At 47.4% G+C, this 26,189-nt stretch overlaps 15 protein-coding genes and 1 non-coding gene across 16 annotated transcripts; 5 read left to right on the top strand and 11 right to left on the bottom strand.

The window, feature by feature from the left end:
- Positions 1-468: 468 nt before the first annotated feature.
- DRG1 (GTP-binding protein) lies at positions 469-1,572 on the top strand (the record flags this gene model as incomplete). The annotated part of the gene is made up of 1 exon (XM_019133026.1): positions 469-1,572. One exon carries the CDS (start codon positions 469-471, stop codon positions 1,570-1,572), a length of 1,104 nt encoding a protein of 367 aa, XP_018983172.1.
- A 588-nt stretch (positions 1,573-2,160) lies between these two features.
- On the top strand, positions 2,161-3,194 carry BABINDRAFT_177809 (uncharacterized protein). The gene is made up of 2 exons (XM_019131047.1): positions 2,161-2,319; positions 2,371-3,194. Exons 1-2 carry the CDS (start codon positions 2,266-2,268, stop codon positions 3,079-3,081), a joined length of 765 nt encoding a protein of 254 aa, XP_018983171.1. The 5' UTR covers positions 2,161-2,265; the 3' UTR covers positions 3,082-3,194.
- A 503-nt stretch (positions 3,195-3,697) lies between these two features.
- On the top strand, positions 3,698-5,903 carry YBP1 (Ybp1p). Its single transcript, XM_019132959.1, has one exon. The coding sequence runs from the start codon at positions 3,741-3,743 to the stop codon at positions 5,799-5,801; it is 2,061 nt and encodes a 686-aa protein (XP_018983170.1). The 5' UTR covers positions 3,698-3,740; the 3' UTR covers positions 5,802-5,903.
- Positions 5,904-6,005: 102 nt separating this feature from the next.
- Positions 6,006-6,674, bottom strand: BABINDRAFT_27123 (uncharacterized protein; the record flags this gene model as incomplete). Its single annotated transcript, XM_019131399.2, has 1 exon — positions 6,006-6,674. A coding segment is annotated over one exon (669 nt), but the record flags the coding sequence as incomplete, so codon positions are not given.
- Positions 6,675-7,100: 426 nt separating this feature from the next.
- BABINDRAFT_163225 (putative carboxylic ester hydrolase) lies at positions 7,101-8,618 on the bottom strand. The gene has a single exon (XM_019129786.1). It carries the CDS (start codon positions 8,605-8,607, stop codon positions 7,279-7,281), a length of 1,329 nt encoding a protein of 442 aa, XP_018983168.1. The 5' UTR covers positions 8,608-8,618; the 3' UTR covers positions 7,101-7,278.
- A 197-nt stretch (positions 8,619-8,815) lies between these two features.
- Positions 8,816-9,328, top strand: BABINDRAFT_168797 (uncharacterized protein; the record flags this gene model as incomplete). Its single annotated transcript, XM_019130612.1, has 1 exon — positions 8,816-9,328. One exon carries the CDS (start codon positions 8,816-8,818, stop codon positions 9,326-9,328), a length of 513 nt encoding a protein of 170 aa, XP_018983167.1.
- Positions 9,329-9,704: 376 nt separating this feature from the next.
- On the bottom strand, positions 9,705-11,001 carry BABINDRAFT_163224 (peptidylprolyl isomerase). Its single transcript, XM_019129785.1, has one exon. The coding sequence runs from the start codon at positions 10,977-10,979 to the stop codon at positions 9,900-9,902; it is 1,080 nt and encodes a 359-aa protein (XP_018983166.1). The 5' UTR covers positions 10,980-11,001; the 3' UTR covers positions 9,705-9,899.
- A 153-nt stretch (positions 11,002-11,154) lies between these two features.
- Positions 11,155-12,907, bottom strand: ESA1 (NuA4 histone acetyltransferase complex catalytic subunit; the record flags this gene model as incomplete). Its single annotated transcript, XM_019131153.1, has 2 exons — positions 11,155-12,647; positions 12,692-12,907. The coding sequence occupies 2 exons, from the start codon at positions 12,905-12,907 to the stop codon at positions 11,466-11,468; spliced, it is 1,398 nt and encodes a 465-aa protein (XP_018983165.1). The 3' UTR covers positions 11,155-11,465.
- Positions 12,908-13,136: 229 nt separating this feature from the next.
- On the bottom strand, positions 13,137-14,673 carry BABINDRAFT_163223 (TauD/TfdA dioxygenase family protein). The gene has a single exon (XM_019129784.1). It carries the CDS (start codon positions 14,329-14,331, stop codon positions 13,246-13,248), a length of 1,086 nt encoding a protein of 361 aa, XP_018983164.1. The 5' UTR covers positions 14,332-14,673; the 3' UTR covers positions 13,137-13,245.
- Positions 14,674-15,509: 836 nt separating this feature from the next.
- Positions 15,510-15,581, bottom strand: BABINDRAFT_t317. The gene has a single exon. It is a non-coding gene; the product is annotated as a tRNA-Met (tRNA).
- Positions 15,582-16,231: 650 nt separating this feature from the next.
- On the bottom strand, positions 16,232-18,227 carry BABINDRAFT_163222 (mRNA-binding ubiquitin-specific protease). Its single transcript, XM_019129783.1, has one exon. It carries the CDS (start codon positions 18,100-18,102, stop codon positions 16,390-16,392), a length of 1,713 nt encoding a protein of 570 aa, XP_018983163.1. The 5' UTR covers positions 18,103-18,227; the 3' UTR covers positions 16,232-16,389.
- A 175-nt stretch (positions 18,228-18,402) lies between these two features.
- On the bottom strand, positions 18,403-19,585 carry BABINDRAFT_163221 (uncharacterized protein). Its single transcript, XM_019129782.1, has one exon. The coding sequence runs from the start codon at positions 19,444-19,446 to the stop codon at positions 18,853-18,855; it is 594 nt and encodes a 197-aa protein (XP_018983162.1). The 5' UTR covers positions 19,447-19,585; the 3' UTR covers positions 18,403-18,852.
- A 533-nt stretch (positions 19,586-20,118) lies between these two features.
- Positions 20,119-21,637, bottom strand: BABINDRAFT_163220 (2-aminoadipate transaminase). Its single transcript, XM_019129781.1, has one exon. It carries the CDS (start codon positions 21,563-21,565, stop codon positions 20,231-20,233), a length of 1,335 nt encoding a protein of 444 aa, XP_018983161.1. The 5' UTR covers positions 21,566-21,637; the 3' UTR covers positions 20,119-20,230.
- Positions 21,638-22,593: 956 nt separating this feature from the next.
- BABINDRAFT_163219 (uncharacterized protein) lies at positions 22,594-23,705 on the bottom strand. The gene has a single exon (XM_019129780.1). It carries the CDS (start codon positions 23,697-23,699, stop codon positions 22,683-22,685), a length of 1,017 nt encoding a protein of 338 aa, XP_018983160.1. The 5' UTR covers positions 23,700-23,705; the 3' UTR covers positions 22,594-22,682.
- A 197-nt stretch (positions 23,706-23,902) lies between these two features.
- PET100 (Pet100p) lies at positions 23,903-24,299 on the top strand (the record flags this gene model as incomplete). The annotated part of the gene is made up of 2 exons (XM_019132198.1): positions 23,903-23,956; positions 24,007-24,299. The coding sequence occupies 2 exons, from the start codon at positions 23,903-23,905 to the stop codon at positions 24,247-24,249; spliced, it is 297 nt and encodes a 98-aa protein (XP_018983159.1). The 3' UTR covers positions 24,250-24,299.
- Positions 24,300-24,482: 183 nt separating this feature from the next.
- Positions 24,483-25,789, bottom strand: BABINDRAFT_163217 (membrane insertase). The gene has a single exon (XM_019129779.1). The coding sequence runs from the start codon at positions 25,767-25,769 to the stop codon at positions 24,636-24,638; it is 1,134 nt and encodes a 377-aa protein (XP_018983158.1). The 5' UTR covers positions 25,770-25,789; the 3' UTR covers positions 24,483-24,635.
- Positions 25,790-26,189: the final 400 nt, after the last annotated feature.

Raw genomic sequence — 26,189 nt, 5'->3', positions numbered from 1 at the left:
CGGTGTCTTTCTTGGCCTTATCTTCGTCATCCTTCTGTTGCTTCTTAGTCTTGGACTTGCGCAAAGTAGACATGAAATCGCCCGCGACGTCGTCGGCGGTAGTGGCCTCTGGCTGGGCAACCGCATCAGCGGCTGGCTCAGCATCTTCGGTCACTTCTTGTGGCTGGTCGCCCTCGAACTCTTCGTCCCAGTAGTCGCCGCCTTTTGTGTTCTTCTTGCCCTTCTTTGCCATTGTATAAGGTGTGTGTGGATTAAGGAATGATAGCAGGAATGCTGATCCTGCTCTGCGTATTTAAAAATTCGGCGTCTCTGTCGTTTGGCGCTGCGAAAAGAAAAATCTTCGCACGTGACTTTTTCAGTTTACCCGGATTTGAAAAAAAAAACTCGCGGTACAACTTTGCTAGCATTTAAGAATACCAGCAAAAAGTATCGTTTCCCCCTCCAACCAACCCAACACAGACATTCATCATGACGACCGTTGAGAAGATCAAGCACATCGAAGATGAGATGGCCAAAACCCAGAAGAACAAGGCCACCTCCTTTCACTTGGGGCAGTTGAAGGCCAAGTTGGCCAAGTTGAGAAGAGAGTTGTTGGCACCAACCGGAGCCGGTGGCGGTGGTGGTGGCATGGGTTTCGACGTTGCGCGTACTGGTGTGGCGTCGGTCGGTTTTGTGGGATTCCCGTCTGTGGGTAAGTCCACGTTGTTGTCCAAGCTCACCGGGACTCACTCTGAGGCCGCTGCCTATGAGTTCACAACCTTGACCACCGTGCCCGGTGTGATCAAGTACAAGGGTGCCAAGATCCAAATGTTGGATTTGCCGGGAATTATTGAAGGTGCCAAGGACGGTAAGGGTAGAGGTAAGCAGGTCATCGCGGTGGCCAGAACCTGCAACTTGATTTTTATCGTGTTGGACGTCAACAAGCCGTTGGCACACAAAAAGATCATTGAGAAGGAGTTGGAGGGGTTCGGTATTAGAATCAATAAGCAGCCACCAAATATTTTGATCAAGAAGAAGGAGAGGGGCGGTGTCAACATCACAAACACCGTACCGCTCACCCACCTTGATAATGACGAGATCAGAGCCGTCATGTCCGAGTACAGAATGAACTCTGCTGACATTGCGTTCCGTTGTGACGCCACCGTGGACGATTTAATCGACACCATTGAGGCCCAGAACAGACGATACATCCCGGCCGTCTACGTGTTGAATAAGATCGATTCTTTCTCGATCGAGGAGTTGGAATTGTTGTACCGCATTCCAAACGCCATTCCGATCTCTTCCGGGAACGGGTGGAACCTCGATGAGTTATTGGAAATGATGTGGGATAGATTGAACTTAGTCAGAGTCTACACCAAGCCAAAGGGTAGGTTGCCAGACTTCAGCGAGCCAGTCGTGTTGAGAACCGGCAGTTCATCTGTCGAGGACTTTTGTAACCAGATTCACAAGTCTTTGGTTTCCGATTTCAAAAACGCCATCGTGTACGGCTCTTCTGTCAAACACCAGCCGCAGTTTGTCGGTCTTTCGCACGAACTCGCGGACGAGGATGTTGTTACTATTTTGAAGAAGTAGTGAGAGTCGAGCGAGCCAGAACTTACTAATGTATAATATGACCTAGGAATGCAATGTATGTTGTAATTTCAGACAGGACGTCAGCTCGAGTATAGGCAGAGGTACGGGGTGATCGCAAAGGTCCCAGGAGGACTGGAATTGCTCTGATTTACGATCTACACGGTTCCCGAAGTACTTACCACTATGTTTCCTCTTAGTCAACGTAGCCTATCCGTTCTAACTGTATATTTACAGCCCTGTATCTCTATCCTTTATTTACTTCATTCATATACCCCTTTATACAAATATCCGTTTCATATATTAATAAGATATCTAACTATATGGCAGTGTCTCATTATACCAGGTTTTGTCTCTGGATTCCTGTACAAAACCTTGACCTCTATCTTTGTCAGCACCCATATTAAGAGATCCTCCTAAATAAATGTACCCTCCCAGTGTCACGATAAGGTTTAATTACGATTTTCTGGTTGAATTGGATCTTTACTCATAACAAAGTAACTAATCTCTATCCACGCCGAAAGTCGCATGTTGAGATATTTAAAAAATGCGGCTTGGACCACAAAGGTCTTTGTGCTTGTGACATTCCAGGGAACATTTACCAGGAAGACTTTCTACAACCACTCTAACAAGCTTCATATTAAGAACCTATTTTATCTTGTTTAATATCTACTTGTCAAGAAAAAAAGTGCAGGCATGTCTTCACTTCTTCCTCAGCAGTTCTTCAAGGGAACCTTCTTCCCACTTCGAGTAAGTTTGAAGCTGACTTTCACGTTTGAAAATGATCACTAACCTTGTTAGGGGGCTGTGTTCATCTTAAACCATCCGCTATTCCTCAAGCACACCGTTACTCTCGCGATTCAAGAACTAGCCCTTACATTCTTTCTCTACTTCTTCTACGCCTTGGCCACTTCCTCTGTAGTGGCTGTTACAACGATTTTCAATTTACCCACGGGGTTTGGTCCCATGGTGTTTCTGGTTGCACAATTCACAATGTTCACTCAATCCAATATGGTTGCCGCGTGGGTCTTCAGAAGAGCTAACCAAGAGGACTTGAACGGAATGATCGATGCTGTTTATAGTGTGCAAGGGAAGCATGCGGTGATTTTGAAAGCTCGACTTCGAGGAAGGTTCACAAGAGCCCGTTCGTTACCGTACATCTATCGCAGAACCCTTACCAACTTGTTCAGGACCTACTTCTTTTCCTTGTACGTTCCAAAGGTGCTCATCAGGTTTTTCTTGAATTTTGGGATCCCGATAATCGGGCCTTATATTGCGAGCTTCTCGAACTGTGGTGGGGTGGGATTTGGCTACAATAACCGGTTTATGGACCTCTCTGGCTTCAACCGAAACCAGGCCATCATCAACTACGTACATCACAAGTCAATGTACTATGGATTCGGCTTTGGGGCTAGTGTTTTGGACAATTTGCCCGTGATGGGAAGCCTTCTCTTCTACTCAAATAGTGTAGGAGCCGCCCTCATGTCGTGTGAGGAAATGGTCCCAAACTAAGAAATGGGAGCTCTACACTGCCCCTTCACATCGATCAGGATAAAAGAACATAATTGCGATATATGTAGAAACTTGAAAAACATCCTATTTAAAGAATACTGGCAATACATTACTATACCTCTCTTTAGGCACGTTTAAGACTTGAGCTTCAATGACATAAACCTCCAAGGATAATTTCTACTGCGGTAGATATGAAATTCATCAAGACTTTAATAGTTCAAACTGATAATGCATCAGACCAGAGATATTACAAATTAGGCAATTACATATATTCACAACAATTTGAATAATAACCCGTTGGTGGATTATGCAGGTACAGCCGCACTAGCACACCCACCCCCCTTAGGAACACGGCCAATCTGTGACTATCGTTTATTTCACATTACCGTAATTATTCCTAAAGTTTTTATCGATAATATCAATGCTCTAAATTTTACAGTAGTAAAATAAAGGCTCTAAACCATATACAATACCACATTATTGCTCTTGGCCATAAAAGCCCACCCGACAGATTTTCCAGCCCGTGCGTACACCTCAGCACGAATTTTCCAGATGAGGGTCTAACCGCTCAATCTGGCAATTCGTACATATTACAACCTAGCGCAAAAGAAAACGGGGCCAATTATATCTGTACACCCACAATCATCCCATCTGTGAGCATGTCTGACACTGAGTCGCCTTCCTCGCCGCTTCCGGCCTTTGAGACCATTATCCAGAACATTGAGCTGGCCGCAAAAGACGCCATCGAATCTAAGGACTACTTGTCGTACTCCACCTTACTCGACATCTACCTCGACAATCCGTATGCATTCACAGAGGAACAGCGCACCGCGATTGTAACCCAGCTTCTCGACGTCTTGTCCAATACGGAAGGCAGCAAAGAATTGATCTACGAAGTGGGTTGGGACCTTCCTGCGTTACTTTTGAAGTACTTACACTCACACTTTGCGTTCCATACACCGATTCGTAACGCGCCGTGCTTCCATCAATGTGTCAAGATCTTTGACTTGCTTTCACGCTTTGGCAATCCGAAAGAGTTGTTCCTCAAGAGCTGTGAGCTCCTCAGCGTGACTACAAGGGTTGATGCGGACGACGCAGGGCACGCGTTCGCCAACGCCGATCGTATCTTGCTTCTCAAGTTCTACTTGACACTTGAGCTCATGAGCGCAACCTTGAAACGTATTGTGACAATATACCCATCTCGCTTCTTGTCCATGGCGTTGACGGCACTCCTCTCGTTTGTGAACAAGAACATTCAGGGTATGGATAACGTCGAGTTCGTTGTCAAACGTCTCTACGTCTTTACGCGGGACTACGTGCCTCCACAGATCCCGGCTGATGACCAGGATGCTGAAATCGAAGATGAGGAGTATTTGCAGGCAAAGTTGCTCAAAAGCTTTTCTACACATTTGGTGGAAATCGTTGGCAGACAGTTCTCCATAGGCTGGTCGATGGAATTGTATCCGAAGCTAGTGGGCTATAAGAATGGCACCCCAAAAGAGCAGACCAAGACGTACGCTGAAACCGATTTGCACGATCTTGAGGATGCAGACGGTGATCTGTTCAGCAAGAGGGGCGAGCTTATGGACCGGATGATGGAGTTAGTGATTTCCCAGGACGTTGACTTGAGGCAGTGTTTTGACGAGGAGATTTCTAAAACGCGGGATTTGCAAGAATTGTTACAGGTCTTTGCGGAAAATCCCAGTGTTTCCGAAAATGACCTTAACGAGCATTTTGTTACGCTCATCGTCCAGGAGTACTACCAGCAGGCGTCAGCGAACAAAGCCGAGATGAAGGAGATTCCGTTGTCATCTATCGGTCTCTTAACCCTCTATGCGCACAAGACTCTCGAGGGGGCCAGACCGGTGATTCAGACCAGCTACGCCGATTTGTCTGCCATTGACATTTTTTTGCTTACGTTACGCTACTACTTACCCCTCATGGCGTCCACCAACGCTGCAAAGAGCTTCTCAAACAAGGCGCTTAACGATGTGTTGTTGTCTTTCGCGCTCCTCAAGGTCATCATGATCTCGGAAACCGATGCCGCCACGTTGCTCAGCCTTTCAAAGTCTAGCGCTATCGTCCGCATCATCATCAAAGCGTACTTGCAGGTGTTGTTAACCGAATGCTGCTCCAATATGGACTTGTCGGTGAATCACAGAATGGTGTTCTTCACGTTAATGACCAAGGTGTTGGCGTTGGTCAGTGACGACGTGTCGTTTGAGTTCATCGCCGACTCTTTAAAGAGCTGTCCGTTTCCCAACGGTAAGGTTGCCTTGATCGGGGTACTTAAGGACTTGTGTGTCAAGGATAAGAAGCAGAAAGACTCTACTGACGAATTGACTGAGAAACTAGCCACGGTCAAGCTCAGCGGTCCACCGCTCCCCCCAAGATCAACCAAGTTCATTCCCTTGACCCACACGCGAAAGTTGACCATCTTGCAGAGTATCAGCCAGACGGTGGATGAGCTTTTCCACGATCCACACACGATCCAGCCGGCCCAGTCGCAAATGTTGATTGCGTACTTGAATTTTTTGGTCGCCACCAAGCAATTCTTCATCCAGGACGAGGACAGCAGCATGCTTCTTGAGGAAATTGTTGAGAAGCTTGATGCCAAGCTCGCAGAAGTGAAAAGTTCGTACGAAGAGGGCAAGGATGGCCAGGAGATGGACACGGTGGTTGGACTCTTGGAATTGGGTTTGGAAAGACTCGGGCTCTAGTGTATTTACAGACTTGACAACCAGGCAGGGTTAGCGATGAGCTGAAAAAGAGTGGCATGACTCCTGTCCACGTGTTTATTTAATTTAATGCTATTTTCCAGAAATATCTTGTGCTTCGACCAGGATTTAGGGTGTATATATGTACAGTCTTGGTATGATCGCTACATAGGCATCAACGTGGAGTTTAGGGCCCTATCGACTTGCTTATTTAGCCCAGAGGTAGTACCACTTACGTGGCTTGGCAGCTGGAGCTTCGACCTCCGCCTCCTTCTCTGGCTCTTGGTACTCAACTATGACATGCTCCACTGGCGCACCGGCCTCGCCAATATACGTATCTCTGTATATGGAGCCGATAAATACCAAAAGGGCAAAGGACACAACAAAGCTGCTCATCGGATCCAACCCCCTGTTCTTGAACGTCTTTCTGCGATCCTCGGAAACGGTCTTCAAATCTCTAACTGGTAACTCTCGGATGGATATCTTCTGCTTGGGGTCCGTCACAGACTGAGCCTGGGACGGCATTTCCCACGGCAAGTCCTGGGGCGGCACCTTGGCGTTAGTGAAGTTTTCAAATCCTTCCCGCGGGCCCCACGGCCCGTACCATATATAATGGATCATTCGCTTTTCATCGCTGGTCATGGAGGTCCATTTGCGCTTCTGCTTAACGTCCAAGTCCTCGATGATCTGGCCCTGGTGGTATGTGTTGAGCTTGGCAAACTTGGCCGGGTGCGCGAGGACATCCTTCACATCGGCTGGGTCCATGGGGACGACGTTTTCGGAGAAACTGACAATATTTTCAAAGATATCCTTGAACGAAGACACAGCAAGCTCCTTCTTTTGTCGCTCGAGCTCCTGTGGGGAGTTCTTTGGTTTGTACGGCGCCGGGGCTCTTCTGGAGGGTGGCGGGCCTGGTAGAGGAGTAGCAGCTACAGCATAGCATCTGGTACGAATAGGCAGGGTGCTAACCGACTTAGCACTGTTAAAAATTCGACAGAAACTCATCTGTGGAAGGGGTGAGAAAAGTATGAGAGAAAAGGTGATGGTGTGGTATATGTTTAGTATGAAAAATACCTGCATGTAAGTATGACAAAGTGCCGGCGAGAATTCGATGAAGTAGGTAAAATTCACAGCCAATCCTCACTTTTATAGACAGGTGATACTACAAGCATAGTTGAAATTCGAAAGAAAATGTATTTGGAGGTACTGGATTTGTCGAGCCATTATATAAACTTTTGTATGACTCACATACTGAGAGAATATCGGGAACCCTGTTCATGTGGTTCAGATTTCCTTTATTGCCTTTGATTTAGTGCCAAAACATTACTAATTAGTAAACCTAAATACCCATCTCTAGATAAAAATTTTGTCTAAACACCCTCTGTGTTTCCCTTTTCTCATATCCCACATATTGAGGTATCGAATCCATCTTCTATTATATTATATTCATCTATACCCCATCTATTCACATTTCCGGAAATCAGTCCCGCTTGAAGTCGAGCCTATCCTTGACCCACTTGGTCTCCATAGGAAGACTGTCTTTATCCACCTCAAGCTCTTTATTGTGGTCAAGCGCCTGGTGCACTCCGTGGAAAAACTGCGACAATGGCTCGGAGTACCATCTCTTCAAGCTCGGGGTAAACCAACCAATGTGCCCGCCAAGCGAACTGGTCGCGAACAAGGTGTACGGATTCAATGTCGCCTCCTTGTACGGGTAGGAGGTGCTGGCCGCGATGGGATCGTCCAACGCGTTCAAAATCAAGGTCGGTGTACGGATCTTGTAGATGCGGTTGATTGGAGATCCTGTGCGGTAGTATTGGCCAGCATTGTTAAAGCCAAAGAGCCGTGAGGTGAACAAGTCGTCAAATTGTCTCAAGGTCTTGGCCATGTAGCGCTTGGCAGCATAGTTTTCCATCACCTCACTCTCACTGAGCGCATCGTAATGCATATCCACTAACCGGTACAAGTTTTCTGTCATCGCGCGCGAGTAGACGTTATGGCCAATGTATGAAGACTCGATCTGGATGGAAGAGTCGTTCAAATCCCAGGGCGTGGCGATCACAGCAGCGGCAGTTAAGGGACAGTCGTCAGACTCCTGGCCTAAGTAGTTGGCCAAGATCGACCCCCCAAGCGAAAACCCAACGGCGTACAACAGCCGGTTCGGGTAGTCCTTGCGCAACTTGGCAATCAAGTCGCGGATATCGTTGGTCCAGACCCCGCAGAACAACTGGGACGTGGTCAAAGATGTATTGGCACATCCACGTGCGTTCAACACACAGGCCTCAAACCCGTATGGCTCGGAGGTGATTGCTTCCAAGAAGCACCGCACGTAGCTCTCGTAGGACCCGCCGGACAAGCCGTGGAGGCAAATGATTAACGGCTTGTGGTCATCGGATCGCAACTCAGTCACTTCCTGGGGAGAGTAGTACTTGGTTCGTGGAGGCAAGTCGAACTTCTGCGACGCTGGAACGTGCAGCAGGTCGTCAATCAAGTCGAACTTCTCCTTCAGCAGGTGCACCACATGGTCTACAGAGGCCACACCACCGTCCTCGAACTGTAACAACTCACGGCGGTAGTAGATCTGATTGACCTCTTCAAAGTTCCCAATACCGGCATACATCGTCTGTAAGTGACCATTGCACAAGAAGGGGCTCATGAGAGCGGACGCTCCGTGCTCGAGGCTCGGCGCATACTTGGCCACAATCTCGGCCAACGTGAAGCTCTGGCCCTCTTCCTTAGATGGAAGTCTAACTGGCGCCGGCGAAGCAAAGTGCTTGATCTGGGAGACGAAGTTTATACCAAAAGGCATACTGTGTTGTGGGTCAATAAAAAAAATCTGAGGGCAAGGCGAAACACATGCATTTTATCTCGGTTCGGTATCGGAAAAAGAATTTTAGTCATATGACTATCACGTGTTTTCACATGGCCGTTACCCTCTGGTTGTCACGCAGAATTGATTTTTTAAGCGTCATAGGTATGAGAGATTCAGGTCACAACTATCACCTTATTTATTACCCATGCTTGCTTCCAGAAACATATACAGAACCGTATTACGTGCGAGGTTTGTACCTGCCTTGCAGGTCAGATGCCAGTCGAATGCGACGGCAAAGGCAACGCCCGACGATGTCGCCGAGTTGGAGAAGCCAAAAGCAGCGCCCGTGCCCAAGAAGCGCATCACAATCCCCCATTCAAAGCTCCCGCGGGTCCCTGCGGCCGAGTTTATGGACCATGAAGATTTCAAGCTCCAAACGCTCTTTGCTAGGGGCGGCGCAATCTACGCCCCCGAGTTGTTCCACGTGATTCCCCAGAAGAAGCTTTTTTTGGAAGACTTGTACGCTGAAGCAGAGGTGCTAGAGCAGGAGATGGCTGGATTTAATGAATGGAGCGCTGTTCCGGCAGAGCTGGACGAACCGTTGGTGTACTTTGAGGGCCCGGATGAGAGAGCCGCGCGTTTGGATACCGCGGCACCAGAAGAGGAAACCAAGCGGGGCAGACGCAAGCCGAAGAGCTCCCGGTTCAATAAAGATTGAACCCCCTGTTAATGCCCTTATGTCCTCTGTATATACCTTATGTTAGATGAATCTTTGATACAGCTGTAGAAACCCTGCAAAATAAATACCAGTAAATGGTTGATCGGTGGCGAATATATCGATAGAGCTGTCTCGGACGATGAAACGAACGCAGGGAATAACGGACCAATATTGATCTGACGGATAGGGGAGGCTATGCCTGAGCCCATGCTATCTTCAGGTAAACGATCATGGGTTGGATATCGATAAGTGATATTTGATGTGAATTCACAGTTCTGGGTCTACCTACGAGTACTCTGTTGTAAACCTCTGGGATGCATATCTATATAGGCGGGTCTATTATGGAACTTAACGTCGAAATAACCTATGTATTAGTCTTTTCGATTCCTATATGAAAATCAAGAGCTCCGTTGGCGAACGTGTTTTATGAAATTAGATGAGCTTCGGATGGAAACGAATACAATCTATAGACAGTTTTTTAGCCAAGCTTTGCAGAAAAAATTATATACCCCGGGGTATGTGGCAGAGGATATACCCGCATTTCTACGTTAACGTACAGCATTCTCCTTCCCTAATCAAACGGGATAGGCTTGATTCCCTGCTGTTTGTTCATCTGGCTCGCCCCAATGGCACTCGGGACCTTGATTCCACAGCAATCGCCCCAAGTGTTCAACAGAGAGTGACCACAGCAATCATCATCCTGGTCACCCTTCTCACTAATGCCGACAGGCACAACGAGAATGCTCCCGAAAAGAAAATGCTGCATTACCGGCAACTTTCCAAGGACTTCTGCCTTGAACATTTTGAACATACCCTCGGCAACCTTGGCCCAGGTTTTTACGCCGGAAATATCGTCCAACATGGGCGAATGCCAGCGTAAGGGCACGTTTTTGACCTCATTGATGAAATTGATGCACTCAAAGTACATGTACTTGGGGTGAAACATGTCCACCATATCCTGACTGCGAATCGACTTGGGCCTCAAGTTTGGATGTGTGTACAACTGCCAGGAACCGAAGAGGAAAGGCAAGAAGTGGTAATCGTCCAAGCCCCACACCCCGTGCGATCCCGCAGGCTCCAACCAGTACTCACGCTGCAAACGGCGCATAAGCGCCATGTAGCGGATGAACACCTTCAACACAAGTGCCTTGTCGTCTTCCGGCACGAAAAGGCGGAGCTCGTCCAAGCAGAGAAGAAGCGCCATGAAGTTGAGCTCGTGGCCCGATCCGTAATCGATACGGGTTCTATTACCAAAAGATTCCGAGAGATATGCCGCTAGTTCAACTGTGGGGTCACCATAGGCTGTTTTCTGATATATCTGCACAATAGGAGCGAGTAACCCCACCACCTGTTCCTTCACGTCGTCGTAGAAGTCTCGGAACTCCACCTTGCCGAATCGCGAGGTGTTCGCGTCTTCCACCACCGGGTGCTGCGATAAGATAGTCTCTATACCGTCAAGCATGGCGAGCAAGGCGTCTATAATCTCTGAAGCGCCCGTTTCTGCCTCATTGGTCAACCCTTTGATAGATGTGGCGAGGCGCTCGATGAAGGCGTTCAACTTTTTGTATGTTTCGGACTCACCCCACTTGGTAAGATCTTCTGGAGTAAGAATCCGCTTTACCGGAATTACAAAGGAAATAGGTTCAGACATGGATATTTGTATACGGATAGAGGGAAGGATTTCCCTGAGGTCACCAAAATGGTTATGCATTGGTATTGAAGAAGGCCGCACTGGCATCTGTGCAGGACCTAAGATGATACGTTGATTACTCCATACATTCTAATTTGGATATATTGAGTAATATATTAGAGCACTGTATGGTTTTAGAACAGTTGGCCAGCAAATGTAGCAAAGGTGTGAAAGCCAGCTTGGATTATTATTCTGACGGAGACATTAGCCATACTCTACGCATAGAACACAAACCGAGCATTACTTGGTGCATTATCTCTAAAATCGCCTTTAACCTATGTCATTAATTCCGTTTCCTCATAGTATTACCCAGATAGGTTCATAACCACATATATACACTTCATGGAAAACCCCAACAAAGCTCTTTAGTCTCGGTTTGCGTCCACAGGTTCTCATAAAGCAATCCCCATACGCTCAAACAGGAAGCATCCAGTCCTCGACCTTGGCTTACCACCCGAATCGCAACTGCGAGGAGGTAAAGACCGGCGGCGTCCAGATGAGCAACTCAGGCTCAAGCACATGCTTCCGCTTCTTAAGCATCTTGTCGTATTGCTGGATGGCCTGTTCCGTGAGCACCAACACGTGCTGGCCCTTGTAATACCTAAGCATGTTCAACGTCTGGAGTGTGTGGAGCACGTCGGCCTGGGTCATGGCAGTCTGGGCGCCGATATCGTCAATGGTGATCTCCAAACCGTTTTCTACGAGTAACTGGATGATTGTGTCCGACCAGTACGCGCGGTAGGAGAGCAACCCCAAATCGGACAACGGTTTTTCCGGCGATCCAAGCTTTTTCTCCACCTTTGACAACATGTACGAGAACTGGATGAGGAGCTTCCCGTACCCGTGTCGCTGATACTGGGGCAATGTGAGAATGCATGCAACGTTGTAGTTCTCCAAGCTCTCTTTTTCCTTCGAAAAGTAGCCCACAAGATGGTGTCCGAGCTCATCGCGCTTGGTCATGCAGTAGAAAAGGAACGGATCCACGTCGTAGTACAACGTCTTGTGGTCAAGAAAGAGTTTGGAGAGAAGACAGAGATTGCGGCACCACGTGCGTTGCTTTCTGCCGTCGATTTCAAAGAAGGAAACGTAGTCATCGCGGTAGATCTCGTTTCCTGGGGGGTGTTTGAGCGTGCACTTGGATCTGAACCGCTCATACTGCTTCAAGGAGCCAAAGTAGTTCATCGTAAAGTCACAGATGTAGATCACATCTTCCTCCGTCAACTCCACAGGGTACGGTGAGAAGTACCATGGCTCAATCTCGTGGCTGCCGATGATCACCTTCGACAAGTTACGTACCTTGGCTGTCTCATGGGTGCTCTGCTGCGACATGGACCCACCCATCCGTAACTTTTTGAGCTCCTCCTCGCGCGACAACTCCTCCCCCTCAGGAACGATTCCCTGGACGTTCAAGTCGTCTAAATCCATCATGTCGGATCCCGTCGACGGGGCTGGGGTGGCCGACTGCGATAGCGAGTCGATCGCCTTGTTCTTCTTCTTCTTCTGTCCTTCCTTGGAGTTAGCTTTCCCCTTGGATGGTGCCTTGGTTTCCTTTTTCGGCGTATCCGGCTTTGGCAACTCATACGGCCGTTTGTAATCGATTCGGTCTACTTCCACCCACTCATCCAAACGCTAAAGGTTAGTATCATCTGAGAAGTCATGGTACCAAAACATACCTTGTTGAACTCAACGTAATGCACGTAGAACACGAGCCGCCCTTTCCTGGTGTGAGTCGAGAGAATGTCTGCGCGTCTGAACTCTCCGTCCTTTTCTACATACACCTTCCAGCCGATAAGGATGTCTTCGGGCTGGAAGAGCTCCACCTCGCTTTGCGTCACCACCTTGGCTGATGGCGGCGGTACCACCTCCTTGACTTCAGAGGGGTCTGTCATAGTTATGTAAGGTTGTTCTGACGATAGATTGAGTGGAATGGCATACATTTGGTTTTGTTTTGCTTCAGTTCTTTGGGAGTACGTCTGATGGTTATGCGCCCTGAGTTTTTACTGCATGCTTCTCAAGAACTCCGACAAAGGTCTCAGGTGGATGTGGCATCATATATTAGTTTATCCAAAGAGTTGTCCTTTATTAATAATGTACCAATCTACAACGAACAATTATCATAAACGTTATTTTTATTTTTATAACTCATAAGAAAGAATGCACCTAAAACCTATTATACAAAAGCATTCTCAATATACAAGTCACCTCTAAACTAGTGTTCCAGCAATATTTAGAATGGACGTTCACCCCTTGGCGTGATTCTGTAGGCGTGTCTGACACTAGAAGCGTCCCAATCCAAAACGGCAGTGTGCAAAAGTCTTCTGTTGTCCCAGACGACAACGGTGCCCGGCTGCCATGTGGCACGAACCTGCATGTCGACGCTGTTGATAGCGTGGGCAGACAAGAAGCTCACCAAGGCTTGCGATTCCTCAACCTTCAAGCCGTTAATCTTAGTGATGAAGGCGGTAGAAATGAACAAGGACTTTTTACCGGTGACCGGGTGGGTTCTGACGATCGGGTGATCATGTTGAGAAGGCTCTCTTCTCTCAATGCCACCGGAAGCCTTCCCCTGTCTGGCCTGTTCGAAAGAGGAGTGGTTTGCGGTCAAACCCTCCAACATAGACTGGAAAGCCGGTGACAACCGGCTGTAAGCCTCTTCGGTGTCACAGAACACAGTATCACCCCCGGTAGATGGACCCTCCAACATGGTGAAGAAAGTGATACACGGTGGCTGTTCTTCGTAGGTAACATCAGAGTGCCAGTTGACAGAAGTGGTTCTGGAGGCAAAGTTGGTAGCATACTCGTTGGAAGATTCACGTCTATAAGTGATATGGAATTCTGGGTGGTTCAATGGAGCACCGGAAGATGGGTGCTGATGTAACGGGCCAAAGTATTCACCGAACTTCTTGTTGAATTCAAGACCTTTGTCCTTCAAGTCTTGATCTCTGAAAACTACAACTCCCCTTTGGGCGACGTACAAGGCAAGGTCATCTTTCTGCTTGTCGGTCAACTGAGACAATTGGATACCGCGAACCTCACTCCCCAACTTTGGAGTCAAGTCCTGGCGGGTATGGTCACCGCCCTCTGGGAACAAATTCTTCAAGTCCTTGTCTGCAAAATGACCTCTGTCAACGTGTTCGAATGGTGTGTATTGGGGAAACTTTTGCTTTGGGTCCCAGGTTGGAAGCCACTCTGGGTACTTGGAGTGTTCAATCTCACCACTAGCAACCGTCAAGGTACCGTCAGCCAAGACTTGATCCTGATCCTTACGGAAGTGGATATCCAAGTTTTGGGCAGATTCGAAAGTAGTAGTCATCTTGTGAATGTAATGCGTAAAGTCAAGCAAAGTTCAAGTCAATTGAATTATTGGTTAATGAACCAAACGAAAGCATTCAGCAATTGTGGGAAAACTGTGTTATTTATATTACGAGATACCCTGAAGGCAATACTATTCTTAGTAAGCATGATCGGATCATACTATATGATTGAAATGTGTGGCAGTTAGACTTTGAACCACAGTTTCGAGAACACAGTGGAAAGCACCTTCGTGCATATCGCCTGGTCAGGCGATTACCAGGATAAGCCGGCAGTGTGCATATTGGCGAGGACGTCAAATCTTGTGGGTGGCGACCCGTTAGTAGTGGCCTGTCAGCTTTTCTTACAATACGGAGTGATGGTGGCATTGTATCACGAGGCGTAATGCTAACGTCATATTCGTCATTTCTTACCTTATCCCGTGCATTTGCATATGTTTATGCTGGGAGTCACGTGAATTTATGCAATATTGTGGATATATGCAGAGCCATATAGATCAAGCTGTGTAACTTCCCCCGCGTATGGATCCCAGAGACTTACCTCTGAGAGGCAAGTGGTATTTAGAATTTTAGCATACAGAGAACGTTGTACCAGTTAGTGTTTGGCCTAAAAAAGGGCACGGGAAGGAGAACGGGTCTACCCCACAAACGTCTAACCTTATCCAAGTGTCCTTCTTGGGTTTTAAACCTGGGGTACAAGAAATAAGTCTTCACGCTCATCCACCGGCGATGCCTGACCAACAGACCTACCGGGCAGGGGAGAACAATTTTTCGTCTTCTTGAGCCAATTACATATGGTAGGCCCTCCTATTCAGAGCAGATTTTAGAGGTGTGGCCAAGGTCTCAAACACTCTAGCAGATGCATATCTTAACATCCAAGCTCAACTGTCGGTCTACAACGAAACTACCATGGAAATTTCTGTTATCGCCGTAGGCACATTTAATGTGGGAGGTGAGTTACCCCCATTCGTTAAAATATCGATAAAGATCTGACGCACGTGACATACGAATGTCCCTGTGAGTTCAGGCTTTAACTTGTACTACCAAAATTAAGTGAAGTCCGCAACCACTCAGAGATATCCCCCTCTCACCTCCGTCCTTCAGCTTTTTAATCATCAGCAACTTCTTAATAGTTGTAATAAAGATTAGAGGCAAAAAAAAAAAAAAATAAGATAAACGATAGCGCTGCTCGGTTTCGATCCGAGGACATCAGGGTTATGAGCCCTGCGCGCTTCCACTGCGCCACAGCGCTAGCCGCAATGGCTGCCGAAGTTAGAGACCAGATCGGTGCGACATTTTATGGGGTTACGCTGACGTTGCATTGTACGATAAATGGAACTACACATTGTGATTCTGATGAATATAAGCACAGATGGTGATTACAATGGATTTAACCACCGTGGTGGTTCAAATCCAGAAGGGCTATATAAAGAGGTGGTTTCCCGTGAATGGGAAAAGAGTCTAGTTTAGAAGTATTTTTATTTTTGTGGAAAGTCGTGATTGTATCTAGTGGGTTGCTATCTTGTATAGTTTTTATTCTAGAAAGAAAATAGCCTTTATTTTGGAGACTCTAAGAAAATCATTAAAATCTCTCTCAGTTGGCAGTTGATAGTATGCCACTGAAACAGTGACAATGACACGATTTACCCGTTTATAAAGTTGCTGATGCCTTGAGTCGCATCGAAATGAATAAATTGACGACCGTCTGTGTGGAACTGTTAGATGACACATTTTACCAAGAGATCAAACATGAGTACCCCGAAGTTTCCGGGTTTCGATAGATATACTATATTTTGTTAAACAAAAAAGGAGCCCCAAAAGAAATTAATAAACATATCCTGTAGTGTGTCACAAGTTCCTCATCCTACACAGATATACTATATTAACTAATTAATCACTTAAGCCTTTTGTAAACCTATATCGGCCTTGCTTCAATATTTTTTTTTCTTTTTTTTTTGTATAGTTATTAATATAGATCCAAGGCGATACCTTGTAATATACACGTTAAATAAACCAGAAAGACACGAGGCAACGCCCGATGATAACTAATGGCTCTATGCTTAGACTCTCTCATACATCAAAATGTACGAGCTCTTAATACCGTCAACGTCAGTGATCGCTACAACATCTTCTGCCTTCACCATTTGCACGTTGGTGTCGTCAATTCGGATCCAATTGGATTTATCTGGCGTCACAACATCGACGGTGTAGTGCCCGCCCGCGGCGCTGGTCCCATGGTGGTAGACAACCCCAATTAACTTGTAGTTGTTATCGGATTCTGCCTGCTTGTGGTGTTTCTTGTAGTAGTTTGACAAGCATTCCGTCGGGATCTGCAAATCACGAGAGTACTTGATGGTCTTTCTGAGCTTCTCGATGCGCCCGTAGGTGTCAGATTCGGCGTCATCCTGGAAGTACTGGAAGCGCTTTAAGTGGATAATAAACACCTTGGGTAAATTGTCCAAGAAACACTGCTTCTTCGCCATCACCTCGTGGTTGGTGGAGGACTTATAAGGGATCATTTCGGGTACGGAGAGCAACTTGAAACAGTCCTCTAGGGTATGGGCCCTAGGGTCCGAGATGTCCAACTGGAAGTGCTGGAACGGATCTAACGTGATCGACTGCGCTTCCTTGTTCTTCGGGATATCGAGAACGGAGCGGAACTGGCCCCCAAACAACACAGTGATCGGCGACGGTCTGACCTCCACCGTACGCTTGACGGCCACCTTCTTTTTCGAGCCCACTTCATGCCAGCCGTCTTCCTCATCGTCTTCACTTTCTTCTCGCTCCTCGCTGCCGCTACTGCTGTTGCCCCTGCTAATGGTTTCCAAAGCACTAGCCATCTTCACTCTGGTCTCGCCCTGTACTGAGCCTAACAACTTGGTACGTTCGTCTGCACTCAAACTGCAAATGGATTCGACAAACTCCTCGTGCAACCCGTCCAAGAGATACCCGAGGAACTCCTCGGCGTCCTCCTGCTGGCCCCAACGGAGATGCTTGAAGCGCGTGGTGGCGATGATGGACTTGTAGAAGTGTTCCGGGTTCAACGACTGGCCGACCTGGTCTGCAGCGTCCTGCGATGTCTTTTCAAACTGGTTGAGAAAAAGGATCGTTGCGTCGAGCAATGGCGTCTTCGAGTTGCCCATTGATGCGGCAGATTTCTGTGATATGACCCGCAAGATATTGTAGAACGGCTCACAGTACAACAACAACTGGAGAATCGCGTTCATGAAGCAGATGTTGCCCGTGTTCAAGATCCCGTGGGGCAAGATAGGAATCTTTGACTTTGGCAAGTAACCCGGCTCATACATGATCCGCAACAACACAAGCCCCAAGGCTTGCACCCCTGTGGCCAGTGGGGCCGGCGAAGCCGCTCTAGGTATATCCGCCTGGAACATGTCCGACCACTTCTTCGGCTTCGGTATTGACTCAGACTCGGTGGCAGGCGAGGCAGCCCTAGTAGACTTGGAAATTTCTGTTTCTGTTTCCGAGTCGAACGGCGTATTGTAGGCTGTGCTGGCGGGGGAGACAGGAAGAATTGGTGGGGTTTCCGATTTGGAATGTAGCTTGTTGAATTTATCCATAAGCGCCTTGCGCTTTTGTTTTCGGATGGCGCGCGACAGATCGCGGTTGGCCTCAAAAAGTGCAGCGGTTGTGTTATAGTACAAAGGAAACCGCTCATCGTCGGTATATGTGTCATGCTTGGGCGACTTTAGCGTCTGGGTTATGCTGGAAATGCGATGTGTGGATGTGGACTGAGTTTGCGTGTTAGACATTTTGGGGATATGAGTACATGTATTAGGAAAATGCAAATAGGAGACAAATGTATGAATGGGGGTTATAAATAGCGATTAATAGGGTATAAGATGCGGAGAGTCTAGATAGGTGTCCTATAAATCGGTGCGGTTCATTTTCGTAATCTGAAAAAAATAGTTGGCCACTGGCGCCCGCCGAAACAAATTTTTCTAGACGCTTCCGAGCCGCACGCCCAAACAGAGGTCAACCAACGATATCCAGGAGACATATAAAAACGTCAATGTAATCGGTTATTAAGAACCAACGATGAGGGGAGGCAAGTAAATGGGGTTGCCTTTGAATTCAGTTTAGAACGTTGGTATCTACAAGATGCTAGGCAGAGGCCATGGCTTAGTAAAAGGTGTGGTTGAGATGTAGGATCATTTGGTATATTTGAGGTGTACTTGTTTCACTAGTGAGTGTTGTAAAGGTATATGCTCATAGGATTAGCAGAATTCCAATATAAAATCAACACTTAGATCTATATTCAACTGTCAAACACATACATTGCAGGCAAATGGCAGATATATTCAGACAAGCTGCGCCCGAATAGTCCAACGATACGGTAGGTGGATATCTCAGACCTTGACACTTGGTCTAAAATTCAATTAAGGACGCGGGATAATCTGCTGCAAGCATTGGCTAGCTTCGAGAGGTTATTGCTACCCAATCGAATATTGATATGAACCCCTGAAATGTAATCATACCACAAAGTGTTGTATCAAGTGCGATCAAAAAACATCGCTATTGAGCCTGATCCATGCATCCGTGTCCAAAAACTCCACCCTTACCGAGTTGTCAAACAATCCACGGTGCTTCAGAACAAGATAGACAGCTAATAGATGTTCACAACAGGGCACAGGATCCACAAAGCACATAGTTTGGGCACACGCGGTACCATACCCCCCGTTAGTCCCCTCCTGTGGGATTTGGGTAGATTCAAGGAACTGGAGGAGGTAGGTGGCGCACGAACAGTACCAACTCGGTAGATGGACAAAGGAGTCACTGGCTGCCTGCATCTTCTTTCGCTTCTTAGGAATTTTCAGTCCATCTTCCTTAACGAGTACAGTGGCAAATTTTAGGCGTTCCATAGCCTCTGCTGGCCCCTGCTCTGGAAGGCTGAGATGAATTGCTCTCAACTCGAGCAAGCGGATGCATTTGATGAACGTGAGCGGAAAGAGCATCGCTAACACGGTGGCGTTGTCTTGGTTTAGAACTGGCATCCCTCTCTTATGGGGTTCATGTTTCAGAAATAAATCATCTAGCAACGAATCAATGAGATCGAGCTTGAATTGCGGATCTTCTAGGCAGCAAGATGCGTCCATAGGGATTGTACATGGGCGGTGACTTATACGGTGTCAAATTGCCGATCCTGATAACAGATTGTGTTCTCAGCCCAATAGTATAGTGAAAGATGTCCGTAGAAAGTCTGCTGGAGATGATCAGAAAAGAGGCTCATGACGGTGTACATCAATAAGATGCGGGCGGCAAAATTAAGCGTACATTCGTGTGGCCGCATGTGGTGAAAATTATAGTTTCAGGGTTTGAGCGTATCTTGCGTTGGGCCCCCGGCAAAAGATTCATCTTGGGTTAAAGAATGGAAATAGACGGGAATAATTGAATATAAATCCAATTTAGGGCGATATAATTGAACTCACCTTCTAAGTTACAATGATATTCGGTGAGAAGCGAGTGGCCAATGCATAACATGAGGTTCCTGGGGTAAATAGCACTGATACAATTAGGTAAACCAGCTAAAGTCAAGGTTGGCTCAGATATATTGGAGAATTCTATAAAACTTTCTGGCGAAAAGACAAATGGTATAACCCTAGGTAGTACTGCAGTAATATAGCCCTGTGTTAGCCAATTATTAAACTGTCACACGCATACCTATATAGTGTGTCATTGTTTGAAGCACAATTACACCTATTAATAACAGGGTCCAAAAGTATCATAGTTACTGCCTTATACACTATAACTGAATATAGCTTTAAATAGCGCAGTCCTTCAAAGAATTCCCTACAGGCTAGTCTGCAAATGGATATCAGAACATTATTTTAGTGCCACTTTCGACCAATGTATATCTCAACTAAATAACCGAGCTCCAATTCATACAGTCTTTTGCTCTGGTTCTTCCTGCTCCTCTTTCAACTTGCGGATGACCGATCCCCAAATGCGCATCCCCTGTATGATCTGCTTCTCGCTCAACAAACTGATAGAAAGTCTGACAGAACGGTCGCCCCAGCCGCGCTCATCGCCGGTAACCTCAAAATTGTCACCGCCAGCCAAAACCACACCCTGCTCCTTGCATAACTCTACGACCCGGCGACAATCCAAGCCCTCGGGAGTGGTGATCCACACAAAGTAACCACCCTGGCCGCCCTCCACCACGGTACCAGTGGGCAAGAACTTACTCGACTCAAACACACACTGTGCACGCTTCGCATACGTCGCGCGTAACGTCTGAATCACTTCGTCGAGCTGGCCGCTCTCCACAAGCTCGCCAACAATGCACGTGTTCAACTGCGCAGGCGAGCCCCCGGACTTGTTGGCCCCACCTTGCGAAAGTTGGTTGCTCAAGAGCGGCGACACGGTCTCCTGCCAGCCCACGCGCAAGCCCGGGCCAATCAACTTGGAAAATGTGCCGTTGCTCACGGTGTGACCATAGTCCGCTTTGTCAGCCATCGACTCTCTGTCAAGTTCGACCAAGCGCGCAAGCGGACGCGGCGGCTGATCAAGAGGCGTATCAAACGACAACAAGTCGTAAACGTCATCACAGACCAAAAGCACGTCGTGCTTCCTGGCCAACTCAATGAGCCGCGTGCGTGTCGCAAGGTCGTAGGAGCCACCGCGCGGGTTGGAGTACGCCGGAACAAGGTACATGACGTAACGGTAAAGACGCCTGTTAGCTCTTCTCGGATCGCGCATCGATGGGATGGCGTCAGAGAAGGTGGGGGTGGTCTCAATTGGCGAGACGGAGTCATAATGCTGCAATTGCGTCTCCAAGTACGCGAGATCCAACACGCCGCCGCGTTGCTCTTCGATCGCTGTGAGCTTACCACCGAACCCCGCATCAATAAACGTCCCATTGATCAAAAAGTAGGTTGGTGAAACAATAAACACGCGGCGTGTGTAGCTCTGCGAGGTGGTTTGTGCGAGCAAGTTCATAATCCCGTAGGACGCACCACCCGTGAGGTTGAGACAGTCCGCGTCCGTCGCGGTTGCGCGGGTAAATGTGCGGTCGATCCACTTTGCGAACTTGGCTCTAACCGCGAGATTACCTCTGTCGGTACCATACTGCAAGGGGTGGGTGTTGTTTGGGTCGTTTTCGTACTGGAACGGGTCTTCCTGGAAGCGTTGGAAAACAGCCTGCGACGCCGCAGAAAGCGCCGCAGACGGGAGCAAATCGGCCGTCGGGTGGCCCTTGAAAAAGTTAATCGACATGATACAGAAGAATTGCAGTATGGGAAAGAAGGGATAAAGGGGGTGTTTAAATATTGGGGAGTGTGGCTCGGCTCTTTCCCCTCAGTTGGAATCGCGCAGACTATCAAACATAATGTCCTGCAGGGATAGCTTTATACGGCGTTGATGCATCCAGCCGGTTGCATAGATACCAGAGCCCGGTGACTGAGTACTAATCATAGCAGCCTCCCACTCTTATATGTAGTTATTATTTTAATCCAAAATATATCCAACTCCTTCCTTTTGGAGTAGAACCATGATCAACTGAATTGATACTGTATCAAATACATTTATATCCACATCTATTTTCACTCCGTGTAAACCGGCTGCAATAATATCCCAATGCAGTATGTCTAGCCGCGTAAACAAAGTAGATGCCCTATTGATAGAGATTTATCCAGGGACTTTAGTGGCCTATGTTAAATTCTAGTTTTACTTGACTTTATTTAGCGTTATTAACCAGTCCGGTTGAGAGATAAACTGCGATTTGTGTTTCCTTTTTGTGATATGCTTGCGGTCTTTTCAAGTTAATTGACGGCACGAGAGCTTTAGGCAATAGCGATTACCTTGGTACCTAGAGTTGATATCACCAGTCTGACGTAATTCGAGGTAAAGGAATACAAAGAATGCAACCACACACATCCGGTAGTGTATCCTTGAGACACTGTTTGAATTGTTTTCTGTCAACGCCCTAGAACTTCCAGCAACACAATAAATATCACTCTAAATTCGTGATATAAAGAGTAAGGACCAGAATAAGATAGGCGTATTTATAGTAAATCCTGTAGCGGAATAATTGACCGATAGTAAACCCACAATGTATAGCCTTTGAACCTGGAGACAACCTATTTATTAATTTGGACATTTGTCATTCCAGCTATAGGATGGATCTTTGGACCACATCCACGGTGGGCTCAGCCTTGAACTAGTCAGAGCCAAAAGAGTTGATACACCTCTTACTGCAGTTCGTATACTAGGATGTTACCCCAGCGTGTCTACGAGAATAAAGCCGGATAACTATGGTAAAGAATAATATACAGATAGAATAATACAGCGGAATTAACATAAAGCAAAGCTTAATACAGAAATAAATAATAGGTTAGATGCTCATCTTGGCCAACTGGATGACGGCCTCCCTGGTCTTGGCACCGCCAATGAAACCGGCGGCATGGACGAAGATGCAGCCTGGGACACCAGTCAACTGGGACAAGGCGTCATCTCTGATACCCCTCCATGGCTCCGGCAAGGCCTTTCTGTTCTGGAAGGAGGTGGAGGTCAAGGAGACGGTGGAAATTCTCCACGCACCGGAGGAGTCACCGAACAAGACGTACAAGATTTCGTTTTCCTTGTCAGCCTCTTTCTCGATGCAGTACAAGTGTTCCTTCCAAGGGCAGAACTGGTCCAAAACCATGATCTTTCCCGATGGATCGACGTCAAATCTGGCGTTGAAGGCATCCTCAACGATGGTTCTGGCTGGTAACCAGCCGTTGCCGTACCCGTCCAACAAGTTCATAAAGACCTCACCCATCAAGGCAGAGGCCTTGTGGAACTGTCTGTCATAGTCAGCGTCAGTTGGGTTGGTATTCCAAGATGGGTTCAAGTGAGACACGATGGAAGGCAAGGTGATGTTCTTGTCGTGGAAATTTGGCTTGATGTCCGCAGCATAGTTGTTGATCCCATTGTCGTTGGCATCCAAAGCCTCGACAAAGTCTTTGTAGATCTTCAAATACAACAAGTCGATTTGCAGGGCCTGTTTGGCGTCGGAGAGTGACAAGTTTAATTTTTCGCTGATGATTTCCTTCCCGAAGTGCTTGTACACCAAGCCAGCAGAGGACAATTTAGTCTTGTAGTCAGCGGAGAAAACCTCGTCAAACTCTCTCTGGTGGTGGTCGAAGAACTTTTCGCCATCGTACTTACCGCTAACATCGACCACGATGTCGGCCTCCTCCCATTGGGCCGGGTCTCTGGATCTGACAACCTCGGCGTCGGCATACTTCTTCAAGGACTTCAAGAGGTATACCGCCAAGGATTCGTCGGCATGAAAGGAGCCGGAGTGGGTGCAGATTCTGAGCATTTCGGAGTCTAACTTGAGCTTTTTGGAGACAGGTTCGGACATAGCAATGGGAGGATCGAAAACAGATAAGGTGTAGCAAAATGGTGGGAATATTTTTCAGCCGCCGCACCAGGGTGCGATTACGTCAGCAAATTGCTCGCTACCAGGCATGTTAGGAAAAATTCATGTACGAAGCGATGGCCTTACATAAAGCGGAGCTACCAGCCTCTCTCACGTCTCTTCCCGTGCTATACCACCCCCACCTAATGTCGATGTTTAGATTCCCAAAGATGAACAGATCCAACTTGGAGGTCTTCAGAGTATGTGCTATATACCGTTTGAGCTACTATAGATACTAACCCCCTTGCAGTTCAGTTTCTACCTCTTGACGCCGATTGCCGTCATGTTCTGGGTCGGGATCGACACTGACAAAAAGTTCAACGTGCCCGGCTTCTGGCCAGCACCAGAGACCTTGAACAAGATCCCTAAGGAGCCTCACGAGATCCAGGCTGAGTTGCTCAGAATGAAGAGAGCCGACATCGCCAAGAGACAGAGATTGGAGGAGAAGGCCAAGGCCTTGGGCATCAGCTTGGACGACGAAGAGGAGAAATGAGTGGCGTCCGTTTGTATTATAGCCAAGAATCGTGTATATAGTATTTTCTGTCGCGAATATACGTGGTGTATGAAGGGGTGTAGGCGGAAATAAAGGATGGTTGGAGACACATCTTTGGGTGGGCGTCCCTGAGTTGTGCTTGGTATGTTTAAATCATGGGTTATTAAATTTGCCCAAAGATGGAACCATAAGATTTTAAACGTGATAGTGACAATTTGGGATTGATCATTAACTCTAAGGGTGCATGTTATTCCTTCCAAATAGGATGTTTGAAGCACAAGCGGATTTCAAGCTCATACTTGTTGTGCTTTAAACCTTACGTATAGCCTGCAGTTAATCTGAACTTTGGTAAATATAATTGTATGTACAAGTGATTAGCTAAATGCCTATTTCTTGGCCTGCTGTCTTGGCTTGTTGATGATCTGGGCGTACTGGGACGACGCCTTCGCCTGGGCAACCCTCTTCTTGTTGGCATCAGCCTGGTCCTTCATCAACAACGCCCTCTCGGCCTTTTTCTCGGCCTTTTCCTTCTGTTCCTGGAAGGTCTCTCTGACGCTCTCCATGAAGGTCTGATTCTTGGCCTTGGCAGCCTCTACCGCTGGCGGCGGAACAAACTCCGCCAAGCCGAGCGCTTTACGGAACGGCTTGAACTTGATAAGCATGGTCTGGGTGATGGAGAACAACGCGTTGGTGAAGAAGTAAACGATGATTGCAGACGCAAGGTTCATAGTCAACGGGATGGACAAGATAGGCATGATGGTCATGATCTTCTTCATAAACGGCTTCATCTGGCCGTTGCTCCCGAGTTCACCGCCCAACTGCACAAAACCAGCGAAACAGGCGGCAGAGATGACTTGCAAGGCGACGTATGGGTCCGGGGCGGTCAAATCGGTAAACCACAATATACCCTGGTCAGAGAAGCCCTGGACCGGGTAGTTAGCCATGTGGCGGAGGCCGGTGAAGAAACCAATAGCAAGTGGAAGCTGCAAGAACGGCACCATCATGAATCTCTGCTTGATACCCTCAGACTGCAACAACTTCTTACGTCTCAACGCCACCTTCTGCTGCTCCATGGTGGTCTTTGCCTCCTTGATATCCACGAGCAACTGATCCATCTGCGGCTTAATCTTCGACATCCTGGCCATCATATCGGACGACTTGATGTACAAAGGGAAAAGTGCCAATCTAAGCCCAATAGTTGTTGCCACAATGGTGGCCCACCACGGCATCCCCGAGTACACGTGCACGCACTCCAAGATGTTCTGGATCAAGTCTGGCGGCCAGACCCACGACTTTGCAAGTCCAATAGAGTCCAAGTACCCGATCTGATCGGAAGTCATGCCACCCACGGCTTCAGCGGCCTCCTGGACCTTGTCAAACGCAGTCAACTGCGTCTTGATCTCCGACACCGGAGCGGTCGAGTTGAAGCGCATGGCAAGGCCTGCGGAGCGGAGCGCAGGTATCTGGCCCGGGCGAGTCAACCCCAAGGCCCGGGTGGTGCGGAAACAGTTTCTGAGCATTTTGTTGCGAAAAAAAAAAAGAAGTGAATGGTTCCGCGGAGCGTGTGTGTCAATGTTGAAATATTGGTACGTGAAAAATCTGATGCTTATGTAAGCAAAATGTAATCACGTGATTGTCGTTGGCGAACAGGAGATGGGGCTAGATTCAAGACAGTAAGTGGAAATAGTACTATCGATTTATGATAAAGGTTAAAGTTGTTAGGGTATCTGGGGTTACGTAATTTGGGTGTGAGAGGTATCATTTCCATAATGTGGGAATGGTCCTAGGCACACGAAATTCCACGACTAACTGTAAGAGACGATGTGCATGATTGGCACAAGATACGGAAATTTTTAGGCCATTCTATCGTACTAAGTGCTTTTATTAGAGAAACATAGTTTTTTATGACTGTGTTGAACTTATGCAACGGGGAAAAAGGA

Source organism: Babjeviella inositovora (assembly GCF_001661335.1).
Source record: "Babjeviella inositovora NRRL Y-12698 unplaced genomic scaffold BABINscaffold_13, whole genome shotgun sequence".
In the NCBI taxonomy this organism is placed as follows: domain Eukaryota; kingdom Fungi; phylum Ascomycota; class Pichiomycetes; order Serinales; genus Babjeviella; species Babjeviella inositovora.
Note: the sequence above shows the minus strand (reverse complement) of the source record. Positions and strands in the feature narration are given on the sequence as shown.